At 42.0% G+C, this 15465-nt stretch overlaps 1 protein-coding gene across 1 annotated transcript in view; it reads right to left on the bottom strand.

Moving 5' to 3' along the window:
* The window catches only part of LOC107191851, a 45716-nt gene that overhangs the window by 6781 nt on the left and 23470 nt on the right, over nucleotides 1-15465 (bottom strand). The window contains exons 3-4 of the mRNA XM_015580987.1: nucleotides 11803-11875; nucleotides 7492-7721 (exon numbers count right to left, since the gene is read on the bottom strand). Coding sequence (XP_015436473.1) covers nucleotides 7492-7721; nucleotides 11803-11875 — 303 coding nt within the window. The remainder of the gene's footprint in view (nucleotides 1-7491; nucleotides 7722-11802; nucleotides 11876-15465) is intronic.

The following is a 15465-nucleotide window of genomic DNA, read 5'->3' as shown; positions in this document are numbered from 1 at the left end:
TCGTGTCACGAATGCTGGATAGTCCACGATCGAAATTTTTCTTCGGCGCTCGGACAAAGAACCATAAATCATCTGAAATCGTAGTTCGAAAGAAACAAGAAAAGAAAACGAGGAAATGATAGAAAAGGGAATGGTATTCAGAAGAGACGTTCGTCTAGACGGCAACTCTATAAACACCGTGTATAAGCGCCGTACGTGAGTTGAATGCATGCAAATGAGTATTAAAACGTTTTCTATGTACCATCGGCTATATACTTCTCGTCTCGTCGCCTATTTACCCCGAGGGTAAACAGCAGAGAAAGAGAGAGGGAGAGAGATAGAGTTCCCTTCTAACAATAGATGCATTATGTTACCAGGCGTATTATGCATACCGTGTGAGGTATCGTGATGCCAGCGCGTGTATATGTATAACCATGTGCGAAATACACCGCGGTATTGCGATTCACGCCGTGAACAACCGTGGATCGCCTTTGTTGGACGCGCCTTTAAAAAATATGCGTGCTGCCCCTCACCCCGAGAAAATGAAAGCTCGTGCGTGGACGAGCCGAGACTGACGACTTGGCGAATGTGCGAAGAGTAAGACGATAGTGTGAACTGATAGGGTCATGATGGATGTTTCGAGATTTTCGAGTATATCGTTTGCAACAAAATTGAACGAAATGTTAGAAATAGGTACTAACTACATACAGTTCTTTCCTGAGCTCGACAATTTCCAGATGGCCCCCTCTGGAACCTGTCTGTCCTTTCCACGAAGGAAGCTTCCCTTACGAAGGTCTATCATCCTGCTACGTAATAAATAATCATAAAAGAATGATCCATCCGTATTTCACAGAAATGTATTGGAAATGGATTCACACGAGGCTGTCTGTCCTATTTAACACTTCGATTAGGATGTCACTCAATTATGGGTGACACGTGAATTGCAAAGAGGCTTGTTTATTTAAATATCGTTAAAAAATTTTGCGTAACATTAATATCGTAGTACCATATAAAACAAGACCAACAGCCTCTATTAACTAAACGCATATATTTTCAACGAATAATAACTTTTAAATATCATAAATTGTAACAGAAACAAACGAAGTAAAATGTGTCTGGCTACGTAAGTCCTTTTTCACTGCGGCAGCCAACCTGTTAAATTAAAGTTAAAGGGTATGTGTAGATTTTCTTTCCGATTTTTTGGTCGAAGAATCCTAATTGCGAAAAAAAATGGTAAACGTTAAAGCCTCGAGGAGTCTTCTGCATCCCTTCTGGGATATTTCATATGGTTGCGTGTAACGTGCCCGTAGACCGAATGAAAAATCGGCCGTGTATCGTGTGCACCGCGTACTGGAAGAGGACAAAGAGGAATTCGTTCCAAGGCGAACGGCTCCGCTATCGAAAACACGCTTTCCTGGAGACGTCATGCGAGGCTTCGTCCGGGGCAATGGGTGCATTATATTACACCCTGCATTATGCAGACTACGATGGTGTGTATACGTAAGAATGCCTTTGGCGTACGGAGCATGAATATCAATCGGGTTCGTTATTGCCCAGGGTCTCTGTGTACGTGTGTGTATGTATGGGGGCACACCCTAAAATTCATGACTATGGACAAAGACGATGACGACGACGACGACGACGACGACGACGACGACGACGACACTGAACAGAAGAAAACGAAAGGACGTAACGATGGTCGGATGTTTTCTCTTTCACGCGATACTTTCGGGCCTACGCCATAAATGGATTGCATAATTTAAAGCTTAAAGCGTATCTTTGGCGTACTTAAGCCCGCATCTTTTCACCGTGCATCGCTTAGCTTTATCATTCCTCTCGATTGCATTATTGCGCAATAAGTTAAATCTGTTAAACCATGAATCGACGTGAATCATTTTCTGACAGAGATCAATAAGAAAATGAATTCGCGGGTCACATTTGGGTCACATAGGTGTCGTTCGAAGAGGAAACAGATTGTAAATCGAGGGATTTAACGCTGCCTCTCTGTCGACCATCTATCTTTCGCGAGGACGATCGAGAATCGCGAGCGTATCCGAGTGATCGCGATGCATCGGCTCCGTAGCGCGTAGGTATATAAAACCCAGAAGAAACGAGATCTGATATCGCTGGAGAGAAAAAGAATGAGACTTCCTTGAGTTTCCATTAAAGTAGGAAGCAGTTACGCATTCGTTGTTACGCGAAGCGGAAGCATCGTGGGGTATCGCGGGTTCGGTGGCCGGTCGAGGCTTCTTCGATGCTGTTGATATTCCGCCGCGTGGAAAGAAAGAGAGGGAAAAAAGGGGGAAACCAAGCTGCTTTATATGTATAAAACACATTAACACACGCCTCTGAACGAACATGGTTTTTCCAGAAAAGACGTATAATTACCAACGGCGGTTCAAGGTTCATATTAATTAAAATCGTCGTGGTAACTTTCAGCGTCACGGTGTTGGTATCGTGCCTGTTTGCATTATGAATCATCGCGGAAATGATCCTTTGGGTAATATGTAATCGGTGTTGCCTTCGTTTCCAGCTTGCAGATTTCGATTTGTTATAGTTATAATACGTCTTCACTAGTGTTCGTAAACAGTTTAAGAAACACTATATGAATATTGTTCTTCCTGGGGATCGTATGTCCGCGTAATATTTTTTCACGAACTGTATGCCAGTGAATACGCACCTTTAACGTTCTCCACTGTGTAACGTAAAATTCGTTTCGCGCATACTAAGGACTACGAGGACTTTGTGAATGAACGCAGGAATCTTGTCGAACACAGACTTCGATCGTATGAAAGAAGTTTTAAAGGGGCGATGATTGACAAAAGACACGGACGACAAAGAATATCAATGAAGACGACGCCTGATTCGCATGACAAGAACTTCAAGAAGCCATGCGACATAGGATATGGAAACACTGATTATATGCGTATAAAGAGTTTTGAACAACGAATAAAAGATAGCAAAAGTACTTCTTCAAATGGGGAAATTCCAATTTTTATAATAGAATAATATTAATCTCGAGGTAAGAATAGGCAATAAAAATAGGTGAGATAGAAATATAAATGAATGTGTGTGTGTGTGTGTGTGTGTGAGTGTACGTGACGAATAAAAATGAGGAATGAATGGTTAAGATAGTAATGTAGTAGTCAGGAGGTTGTAAACCAAGTCCATTTCATGGTCATGAGGCTGAAATAAATAGAATTATTCTTAGGTATTACATTTATCTGTGACGAGTGGACACTTGGCAAACAAATCTTTAGTCTCGTTAACTGTGTACATGCCAGGATGATGCTCTTAGATAATGCTGATTAATGTTTTCAGATAATCCAACGATTTTAAGAAGAAACGATAAAATGTAAAAATATCGACTATCTCGAACTCTGCCACGCGAATACCATCGACTGATAACCATGGATCCCGTGTCCCTGCTTACGATAATTTCGACACTTTTGCGAGAAACGACCGACCAGAATGACTCTCGATAATCTAATCTCCGAGTGGATAGATATCCTGTTTAACATGAATGTTACACGAGCACCTAATTAAACGAATTCTCGAGTTAATCGTCAATAACAATTCAGCGTGCTACAGCCGCTATTTTTTTTTCTTTCGTTCTTCCTTGCTTCGCTGAGTCGGCGTACGGTTTTAATAACACGTCCGTTTTCATTGACGGTCTAGTCGTAAGAACACGCGAATCCACAGACCAACGTGTGATCCCGTCGGCGATGATGGGATGGATCCATTCTCGATGAAAGTTTATTCGTCGAGGGAAAGCTGAATCTCTTATTATTATTATACTGTTTATCCCCAACGACGAAGGTGAGATCCTCTTGAATAATTTCAGCCTTCACCCAGCTTCGTCTTTTCTTTGCCCCGTTATCTCTCTATCACAGACCTGGTCTAGTCGTTCCGGATAAATCAGGCATTGATCGCCACCAACCGGTGGACGAGATCTTTCGTCGACGTTAATCGATCTCGACAGGCAATTATTAGGATTCGCGCAAGAATAAATCGATCCTCTCAGCCAAGACACATGGTACACACGGCCGAGCGTGCAAAAAATTACCGTATAAACGCTCTAATAAGATCCCGACAAATGATACCGTGTGCGCTCGGAGATCATGGAAATCGAAGGATGCGCCTCGTCCAGATCGATTTGCGCATTGAGCACACCCAGCAGTGTACAGTTATCCGTAATATCGGTATATTCGTTTATCCGGGACCGCTGCTTCGACGGTTATCCGGTCGCGCCTTCGTTCGCGCTGTACCTACCTAGGTATGTATGTATGTATGTATGTATGTATTATAATCCACGGTATCTGGGACAAACGAGTCCGCCATATGGCAAGCTCACGACTGAACCATCGTGATGATGATCGTAGAAAATCTGTGACGTCCGCGAATGAAACGTCGACGACGTGAAAAACAAAAAAAAAACCAAGCATTCGTGGACGGTTAAGCGGCCGTCCTTAATCATTCGCGGCGTGTAACGGGGCTACACACGATGTTCGCCGTGATCGGCGCCTAAACCGTTTATAATGTGCTCGTGGCCTCGTGAAATTACTGGACGGTATACAGTGTAACGTTTATGTTAGCTGGTAAATTACGGTCGCGTGGTTAAACGCAAGGAAAACGGAGTCAGTGTTATACTTTGCGTGATGTTTCTGATGCTTTCCTTTTTCGCCTTTTACCGTAAGTTGAGGTAAGATTGACTCAGTTGGGGGTAACTTTGGCATAAAGTCAGAAAATGATCATTGTTGACTTTGTAGGAATTTTTTTTATGCGAAATACCTTTTTACGTAATTCCTCTTAATTTGCGGTAGGTACGCAATTGAGAGACCTTTTTGTCTTCCTGTTCCCGAAGATTGGTCAGGATCGAATAATTTTCATCTATGAAATTCCGGATCTGTTCTCATCGTTTGAATGTGTTCCTCGGCCGCAAATTGTACGGTGATGAGGGTTCACCGCGAAATTACGCTTAATAAGAGCGAACGAGCGCATCGATCGAACTGGAATTAATTCGAGAGCATCGTCTGCAGCGGCGGTTTCTGGGTCCTCGAGGGCCCTGGAATTTCGCTGGGGCCCTCTTCGTCGGGTCCCTTACGAAACGAATCGCCTCTCTATTTTCGTACTTGGCCGCGGCTAAACGGTTTATGCCCGGAGGATTTTTCATCGAAGTTTCATCGTACACCGGTGAGTGAGATCCACGAAGAATACGTTGGGTGGTCTCTGGAAAAGTAGTTTAAAACATACCATCCATGGAAATCATTCTAATTTAGAATTTTTTTTTTACTTTGTAGTAGACTATAGAGATGTGACTATATGTGTGATTAACTTCATTCGGATCTAGTCAGTTTGTATGAAAACCGTGACTGACAATGAGATGATCTAGAGTCTAGAGTATTCTAGAGGACGAAAAGCTTTTTTTAGCCTTTTTTTCGTTCGCCACGCTCTTCGATCCTGTTTCTAATCGTACTAAGGAAACTGACGACTACATAGATGCAAGTGAAATTCAATCTACCTGTTCCTGATAGGAATCTCCTAGAGGAAGAGCGTAGGTATCGTAACTCTTTAGTCAATTACCAACATGTCTAACGGTCGTGATTTTACGGGTTATGACTGAATACAAATAGTACACGCCTCAGTCGATTCGAGACAAACATCGTCGATCTTATGGTGTAGGAACACTAGCCACTGACCTCCAGAGACGAATCCACGCAGTTTATGTCTGATCCTTAATCATCAGTCGGCGCCTAACGGGCATACGAGACTATTATTACACCCTTCGTCAGATGTGATACACCATGGAACTTGACTCACGGTGAATCTTGTGTCGAGCTTTTTGTTACCACGATATCGCGACGGGGAACTAGTTTCTTTGTCACGTCTATCGGAGAACGAACGAATATGAGAAAAACCACGGGCGGGGAGGCCACATTACCAGGAAATGGAGAATGCTTTTTGCAAACGATCAACGTTTCGCAATAGGGATCGAAACCGCCGTGGACTGATGATCTTTCGCCCCTTATCACGGTTAAAGAGTTAATTCGATCCCTTGACGTGCAGACGTAGTAAATTGAAACGCAGTCGTCTGTGAAGATCGGAGGCAAGCAGGAAACCACTACCGGCAAGAAAGATCTTCGGGTAGCCGACAGGATTCCAGCGTGGCCGCGAAATGTTTAATTCAATAAGAGCAATTAATAAAGTCAACCGAGCTCGGAGCTCGGATAAAATCTTCCTTGGAACGTACACGTGTGTTTACGTCGTTTGATCGAGCGCCACGATGCTCTCTCTAACGTTAATCGTTGATTAACTGTAAAAAAAAGGTAAAAAATAGATATCTTCTTTGCGCGTCAATGATCCTTTTGGATGGACCCAGGGAATCAAAGGTGTTCTCGGTATGTACGACGGTTATACATATACATATACACGCAATAACCGCCAAACTAATCTGAAGTTGAATCGAGAAGGAATTTTTACGAGCTGTATGACCGTTCTCGCAGCCACATCTGTTGGGTCCTCGTTCTCTTGTAAAAAAAAAAAAAAGAAAAAAAAAACACGTAAAATGTAACTGTAAATCCCGATGGGCCCGGTCGAGCTCGTCTTCCTGTTCGATTGGTATCGGGGGACTTTCGAAGGTGTACGTGCACGTCGTTAGTTCCAGCGGGAAAGCGTGAATTCACCACCGTTCATCGCTTATTCTAATTGTTCACGGATAATCAAGTGCTCTGTCTTCCGGGTGTCCACATTGTGCCGCTCCGTTCAGCCACTAAATTTCCTTTGAAAGTGAAGTTCCACGTACCGCCGTACCATACCCATTCTCCTCACGAGTACATTGTGCAACGGAGAAATTTCACGAAATTACCGACTATGGCTAATAATTAACGGCAATGGGTAGAGATATCAGGAGCGTTTTCGCGTTTTCAGAGCGCATCATGGCCCGTGAGGTATGCGAAATATACATATCTAGATCGATAGACAGAGTTCACCACGAAACGTGATTAGATTGGATTATTCTACTGCTAGCTGTTCCATTGAAAATTTACTTAGCCAGTATAATCTGATTCAAGGAGACTTTTAAGATGATTGTACTAAATTTTTAGTCAACCTTTTTTTTCCAGAGTTTTCAAGGTTACCGTCAGTTTCGTATAGACAATAAACCATAATTCCTTTACGCCTATCTTTTAGCGGATACTGAGACGAATTCGGTAAGTATCAAACCAAATAATTTCTTTTCTTTTAACTCAAAGAAACTTAAAAAAAAAATGTCATTTACCTTAATTAAAATGAAATTCAAAATGGTGTCCATCAACTACAATACATTTGCGTAAACGGTTAAGAAACGACTGCTTAGTTCTATTTATAATATCTGCACTGATAGTTAATTATCCAAAAAAATGTTCGATCGAACAGCTAGCAGTAGAATAATCTAAACTAATGGCGTTTCCTGGTCCACCGTGTATAGATCGATATACATATGTATATGATGATGTCTGAAGACTGTTCACCAACCTTGGAAAGGCTAGCCTGAGGTCGGATCTAAGCTTGTTCAGAAGCTCGCTGACCGAGGTGAATTGTCTCAAGGTCATCTCGCCGCTTCCGGAAGCGTAACCGGAACTCGAGCTGGTCGTCGAAGGTAGTGTGCCTTGAGAGTCTTGAATGCTTCCTAATGGACGTCTTCCCCATCGTCTGAGCGCGAAGGCGTAGTCCTCTGCGTTGTACGTAGGTGGTCTTAATCGCTCCTGCGAACAGAATGAAGAGATTGTAGTCGGTAATGGACGCGTATCGCGCGGGGAATAGATTAACGGGATGTTAGGTGTGTACCGATAGGGCGTCAGAATGTTGCGACCTAAAGGCAGGTGGGCAACGGTTTCAACGATCATTGTGCCTTGAGCCATCAATATGGCTGACAAATCGTCGTAAATGGAGATTCCTGGACAGCTGTATGTATCATGTGCAAAATATTCATTGTCTTCGAACGAGGTATTTATTACCATAAAGTGATGATTTCCAGGGATCTCAGAAGACACAAGAAACCCCTCTTCTTGTACCTCGTAATACCATATCCAGGCAACGTATCGGGTCGTAGGTAATGCGAATTTTCTTTAATGTTTGTGGATAGAAAACTGGATGTTGGTAGGGAGATGGCGAAATTTTGTAAAAAATGAGAGAAAATATATACAGATAGAAGATTAATAGTTTTTTGCGTGTTACTCATAGGATGACCCAACCAAAACTCTGCATTTGTACAATCAAAAAATTAAAAAACACAAAAACGATCACAAACTGATCCGTACCAACTACGGATAGACTACGTAGGTGTACAAGCATCAGACAGAACGCATTCAGCGGTCAGATGGAACACATCGTCAAGCGGATCAAGCACAAGTAGTACACAGAGACATATATTAACCGGTGAACTAGAGACGAACCAGGCTAAATCGATCTGCGAAACAGAAACCTTGAACTATAGAAAATAAAAAAAAAAAAAAAATGTACGGTAAAAAGAATCGAAAATCGATCGAATGATACTGCAACTATATTCTCCTGTGTACATACACCATATCGAACGAATCGCGCGAATTACAGTACCTACCCGTCGAACTAGGAAATATTTACGCGAAAGAGCGGGAGGAGGAATGAAGTTAATTTCACGGCGCTTCGAACCATAAATCGATGGAAATTATGGTGCTTGTCGCCTCGCGAGTCCATAAGGTTGCGATACAGATTTGAACGCTCGACCGCCAGTCCCCCCCCCCCCCCCGTAGCATCTGATGGACTTCTTCTGATTTTATGGGAACGCAGAAGCATCGAATGGTTACGCTTCGAGATTAATTGCAGAAGCATCATGCGTCGAGTCGCTCGAAAACACACCGAATCCTCCGAAGAAGTTACACTTCTAGGAGGTAGGGGAGTAGGTTGAGGAAAGATTTATCGAGACTTCTTCGAAGTCTGGAATTTAACGATCCATTTACCACGAAGGTCGTATAACAGCTTTCTAATCGACCGCATCAAGGATACCACGAATATTTGAAACAGAATCGCTTCTAACCAACTACGGTTTCACTCAGCTTCGCGGTTAATCGGTCAGTTTTTAACAAGAAACAACGAGTTTCTATTTCGCGGTCACTTACCCTTGCTGGGGCGAAAAGCGTATAGAACCGCAAAAACTTCGAAGCATTTTCTCAGTTCACCTTAGAGGTGGAGAATTATGGATATTCATAACATAACCATCGATACTTTAAATTGTATAGAAAATGTAATCGTATGTAGTCTTCATCTTTGTAAGAAAAAAAAAACAAGCAACAGCTAAAAGTGGATAGCACGTTAATGCAAGTTGGAAATAAACGGAGTACAAAGAAAGTGAAAAATCTTGAAAAGAAGTATGTAGGTTACGATATCAACCACTGATTTTTATTCAAGAACACAAGCGTGTCGATGTTGTGTTGCCTTTATGTTTGATCTTCAACGTGTGATTGTGTGCGATTTTTATAGATGTCATTATTAAAAATAGTTTTCGATAATAGAAACTATCGATAATTCTCCACTTCCAGTTCACATGACGCCACAACAGAGCAGTCACGAGCGGTAATGAAGCCTAGATGAGAGTTCCCGGTAGCCTTTTGGTCGCGATCGCGAACGCGAAACGATCGAGGTCGTTGACAGTCACGATCGATCACTCGCTCAGTTATCAGTATCGACGGAGAGGAGGACGCTGATGGGCCATCATCGTTTGATGAATACGAAGGGAGCTCGTATAACGGCGCAGTTTTCTTCCTTTTTTTCCTTTTCTTTCGGAATATACCCGATAAAGTAATTAGACTTCCTTTCCGGGACGATCGCGGACACGTACGTAAATTGTCTAATGGCGATCGTGATAGAGCGCAGAGGTGTGCACAGATCAATCATGTCTCGTTCCTACGTTTTATCGCGGTATGCCAGACGAACGGGATCTTACCGGGCAGGAAATCGTTAGGGAGTGAAGGGTTTTCCAGACGTAACCCCGTTGTAATTATGCAGGTAATTAGGCGGCCTGTCGACGAAAATAATGTTCCATCGGCTAAACGGGGAGAGGTAGGTATACATATATGTGTAGTTCAGGTGGATCCATGCGAAACAAAACAAACTCACGGGCAACCTACATACGGTATAAACATGAACGTCACGCTTTCTTGCATCTCATAAGTACTTAGTAGCTGGCGTTTTGTCACCGGGAGTGTCGTTTATCATGCGACAACGTGAAACACGCATGAAGAACGATCGTTTTCACGAAGATCAAGATATCCAAGAGGATACTTTGAGTGTCACGTTCGATCTAATTTCTATTAACAGTATTAACCCTTTGACTTTCCAAAGGTTGTATTGCATGTAGGCTAGATGTTCAAATTACTGTCACCTTAAGATTGCAGGATAAATTCGTTTAATTATTTAACGCGTTGTTTAACCTAAAAATCGTCTCAGTTTCGAACATAATATCACTCAATATCCCGTTCAAGTGCACCGCAGTCAAGGTGTTAAAGCGAAAGGATTCGGATCTTGGTAAAATTGACAATTTTGACATACGACTAGGTGAAGTTTTCCACCTGTCCTCCTTTGGTCAATGGTAAGTTACGTTTCGTTAACCATTCAGGGCAGTAAATCTTCCAACGTTACACAGGAGACAAGTCGAGATTTCTTTCAACCAGAAAGAAATGAGATATTTCCCAACGATTAAAATACCAGGAATTGCACACGAAAATAATGATCCTCAGGGTTAAATACGAAGCACACGTCGTGAATCTTTCTGGTTGCGTTAATCATATTAACCCAGACCCGTGACAAATTACCACCCTCGAAGTCCCGCGACGCGTACAAATAGCGGCCAGGGAAGGGGACGATTACCAGCTGCAGAATTCGATGAATCCGGCCGATGCACACGGTTAAACGCGTGTCGGGACATATTAAACCCGTGTGTGCTCAATTAACCGGAGTAGTGAGCGATTGTTCCGATGATTCGGATACACGAGAAGGTACATAATCGACCGGTTGACAGTGCGTATACAAACGCGGGACAAAACGGTGTTTCATAAATCGCATCTATTAGTATGCAGTAGACCATAAGTATTCTCGGAGGAATTATGCAAATTATTCATTAGAGTTGGCCTGTTAAATCGTGTCATTTGCACATGGCCTCTATTAAGGGAATTCCACAGAATTCCAGCTCGAAAGAAATTCGATTGCTTTACAACAGGTTGTTAAACGAAAGGAACTTATTTGGTAACGCGTCTCAGAGAGAAGTTCTTGACGATTCCATCGGTCGATCGATAATTCCAATGAAAAATAATATATAGCGATCGTAGGTAGGTACATGTACATATATGTATGTGTGCATATATGTATACGACGGGGTGATTTTCGCGGCGATTACGTCAAATAGATTAGAACTGCCGGGGATTATGATAGAAAACAAGCTGATTCGACGTGCTTAACTACCCGCAGTCTTCTTCCTTTAACGCTATTCTGGCCCACGTTTATCGAACCTCTGAACGTGACGCGCGCGGTTCTCACGACGTACTAGAGACAAGAAATAAAAAAAGAACGACCGACTGGACACCTATACACTCTATATTGACTGAATGCTGAAAGATATGCTAATCGAAAACATCCTGCCTGCGCTTGAATACTCGCGATGGCGACGACTCTTGTCTCGGTTGCATCTAACTTACACGATTTAGCTTTTTTCCTCGCTCCCTCCCCCCTACCGCTGTTAGCGGCTACCCTCCTATCAACGATCCTTTCGGCGTATAGCGGTGCTTTTGTACGTTAAAGCTACATAATACTAACCTTTTCCGGCTGTAGTCCCCATGGTTTTACCACCAGCAGCTCCTCCTCCGCGTTTGGTGCCATGTCGGACTCGCTGAAACGTAAAAAAAAGAGAAATCAATAGTTTTTTAATTATGATCCGAACGTTTCAAGAACGTTTCACCGTATTCAGGAGAACCGGTGTTGAAAGATTACGCGAGGTCTCTGAATGATTCGACAGAATGATCGGAAGCTGTTAAGAACGAGGTCCTGGAACAACGCGAATCATTCAGAGGCATTGTACGCTTATCCGAAGTTTTATCTCGTTCTCTCGTTGTTTCTTATTGTTAGTTACGAGGTCGAAAGATCCTTGTAACAGCAGTCTGTCTACTGTTAGAAAAGACTTCTGCTCTTGCCATTTATACGTTACAAACTCGAAGAAAATCAGCGTTCACTTATAGGTTAATCACACTCGGTAGAATAAAGATTGATATTAACCTGTTTAGGGAAAAATTGTTAAGATCGGAAAAGAATTATTCTTTTTTCTTCTTCAGCTTCATGTATTTAAAATATATTTATGACAAATTTATGAATATTAATGACAATCGACTGATAGAATATCCTTCTTTTTTTTTAGGGAGCTTCCGAGTGAGCGTTCATTAGCGATAATTGTATTCATTGTATGCATCGTTGGAATCATGCTGAAATGAAAGAAAAAATTAACGTACACACATGTGCCAGTATCCTTTAAGGATGATATTGTAAAAACAAGAATAACATTTTTTCGTACGGTGCTTCTTTTTCAAGATAATCAATTTTCAAAAGTCATCTAACGTGTGCACGTGTTCGTAATTTCATAGTGATAATAAGAAGAAACAGAATGCAATGAACAAACGAAATATTACAGAAAAAATATTATTCCCTATTTTCGACTTATTTGTCTATGTCGAATCATAGATCATATCTTGTTTTCTGGTTGTACCAGCATTTCGGAAACACCCTGCATAAAGAAGAAGAGACGTTTGTTATACGAGGAGATTGTATACCATTTTCATGGCCGATTCTGTAAGTGGACACGAAGAATCGCAAAAGATATCGACTAAAAGCTTGACAGCGTTCACCGTTTAACCCCTTCTTGCCTGTCCCCCCAGCTGTACAAGATGAATCACAATCGAAAAGGACCATTAAAATCGGTGGTACAAGTTTTTGCGACCAGATTCCAACAATTAATCGCTCGACGCCTCGCTGATTGAAATTCAGCAGCGATCAACAAAAAGCAGCATACCGCGCCGGTGACATCAGTTTGTATGTTTTCGTCGTCGAGATCGTTCGGGGACAATCCAGGTAATTGGGAAGTTGCACGCGTCAGGTGTCCGTCCAGTTTGTGGAACGACTCCCGGGGAATTTCCCCCTGTGGAATTTTCAAACGGTACCTCGGCTCGCTCGTTTCGCTCCAGCGCTACGAAGAGGTCTCGCGCTCCGTCGCGTCTCGGGCCGTGTTCGTATCGCGTCACGAAAGCCTAAAATTCGATAGACTATTACTGGATCAAATTATCCACACACGATTTAGAGGTGCAATTTATTGCGAGAAGCTAGAGTCGCGAGGATAATCCAAGGTATCCTTATCCTTATCTTCGAAGCACCTGATCATGCGCCATACGTTTAAATAGTACCAATTAGCCTGACGGGGTTTACAATAACAATTTTCTTAATTAACGACTTTCACACCTCATTAAGGATTTGTTCGGCTGATTAGGCGCCGGGAACATTAAATCTTACAATGTTGTCGATGGAATATTCATAGTGAGGATCGGATGCAAATGAATACGAAACACGTGGACGAGTAACCAGAAAATTGTTTGGCCGGGCACCAGTAACGCTTGCTGGGGCGAGTTTGTAATTAATAGTCGCGGGGCGAGCAACTCGTTGGAAACAGAACAGGAAACGTCGCTTGTATCCTGTCTAGATTGTGTCTTCGTATGTACTTGTCCTACGATTTTCCATTAAGAATTAACACCTGAGAAAGTGAACCGAAAGCCAACCCTGTTCATCGCGAACTGCTTAATTATCGTAGGTTGATATTTAATAAATCGAGATATTTACGATCGTTCTATTGGAACGAAGATATCATCTGAAACACGGTCTGGCTGTTATACCAGATAATCTTTGTAGATTTTCCACGCATTTTAGTAGTTATTATTAATATATGAGAAAAAGATAATTACTATTTTATAATAAAACAAGTCTCTTGATATTCTGTTATTTTATTACTACAGAAATAAGTTGCTAATAACATTTTCTTAACCAACTGTAGGTACATATAGTCAACCTACTCCATACTCCATACAGGAAATCTACCAATCCCTACCATGGGGCTGGTTAACTACCATGATAGGTTTTAGAAAAACATTAATATATCTTGATTGTTACCACTATACTGCGGATTCTTATGCAAATTCAGATTTTTATAGAATAATATACTGAATTGAAATAATGTCAGAGATTCGTTATCTTTATTAAATGTTTCGTTAGGTTTAAAGTGAAGTAAAATTTATACTCCCCTTCCTGAACATTTTTTCTGTGTCTTCTTTCATGGATTTACATTTACGATGAATGCATAGAATGCGCAGTCTAGTTATCACATCAAGTCAACGTTACTCATTTAATCAGATAGCAAAATATATGTTTTACAAAAAATATAATAATCACTGCAATGATAATTCACCCACATAATTTATTCAAAATCGTAATACTGAAAAATTATACGTGATCCACGAAGATACAAGGGGGCGGGGGTGTGTATACGTATACTTTGGTGCTGTGGTGGATAAGTCAGGATAATAATAGGAGTCACGATCAGCCACGGTCACGATACGAGCGGGTTGTGTGATCGTGTATTGGCTGATCGAAAAGGGGGCTGTGGCTAGTCCTTCTTGATCTTGCTGACTCGATCTCAGAAATATCTCCGACGATGTTTCAGCCACGGAGCTCGTCCTGACCTTTATGGTGTTCCCGCGGAATCGCGGACGATTCGCGGTAATTCCGCTTGTAAGTACGGCCATCAGTGATAATGACTTTAAAATGTTATAATCCAGCCGGTAGAAATTGGTATTCAATGGCCCGCGACCATTTCGCGAAAGGTAATCGGTGGTGGGCATCTGTCGTGTCGCCGTTTCAACAAATTATTTCTGCGTTTTCTCACTTTCTTTACGCGACCTTGCGCCGTTCGCTGATACATCCTCACAGAGGGATCGTGTAGCCTGTATTTGGCGAAATGAATAAATAGGACAAATTTATCGGTAATAGACATGGATAGTAATGATAAATACGAGTACTTCTCTGTCGGGGTAAATTGAAAACAATTACTAGTCGTTTAACTTTGTAATAGATGTAAATGATATACGATGAATTTCTAGAGACATCTGCATGGAAAATTCGAGTCCATTTCGTTTCTTCTGTATTCCATGTACATCGCAATCGAGATAAGGAAAATAATCGAATGTAATTTATTCGAAATAGAAAATGCTCTATGTAGCAGGGATTAACGTCGGCCAACGTATCATGTTCTTAGTCGTGCTATAATTCCAAATTACAGGTACTCCGATTGGCGAAATTAACGCGTCAGAGATAATCGCCCCGCGGAAACGTCGTGGTTGCAGGTGCGCGCGCGCAGTGGTAGACGCAATGAAACGTAGCACGCCGTTT

This window comes from Dufourea novaeangliae, unplaced genomic scaffold, assembly GCF_001272555.1.
Source record: "Dufourea novaeangliae isolate 0120121106 unplaced genomic scaffold, ASM127255v1 scaffold270, whole genome shotgun sequence".
Classification (NCBI taxonomy): domain Eukaryota; kingdom Metazoa; phylum Arthropoda; class Insecta; order Hymenoptera; family Halictidae; genus Dufourea; species Dufourea novaeangliae.
Note: the sequence above shows the minus strand (reverse complement) of the source record. Positions and strands in the feature narration are given on the sequence as shown.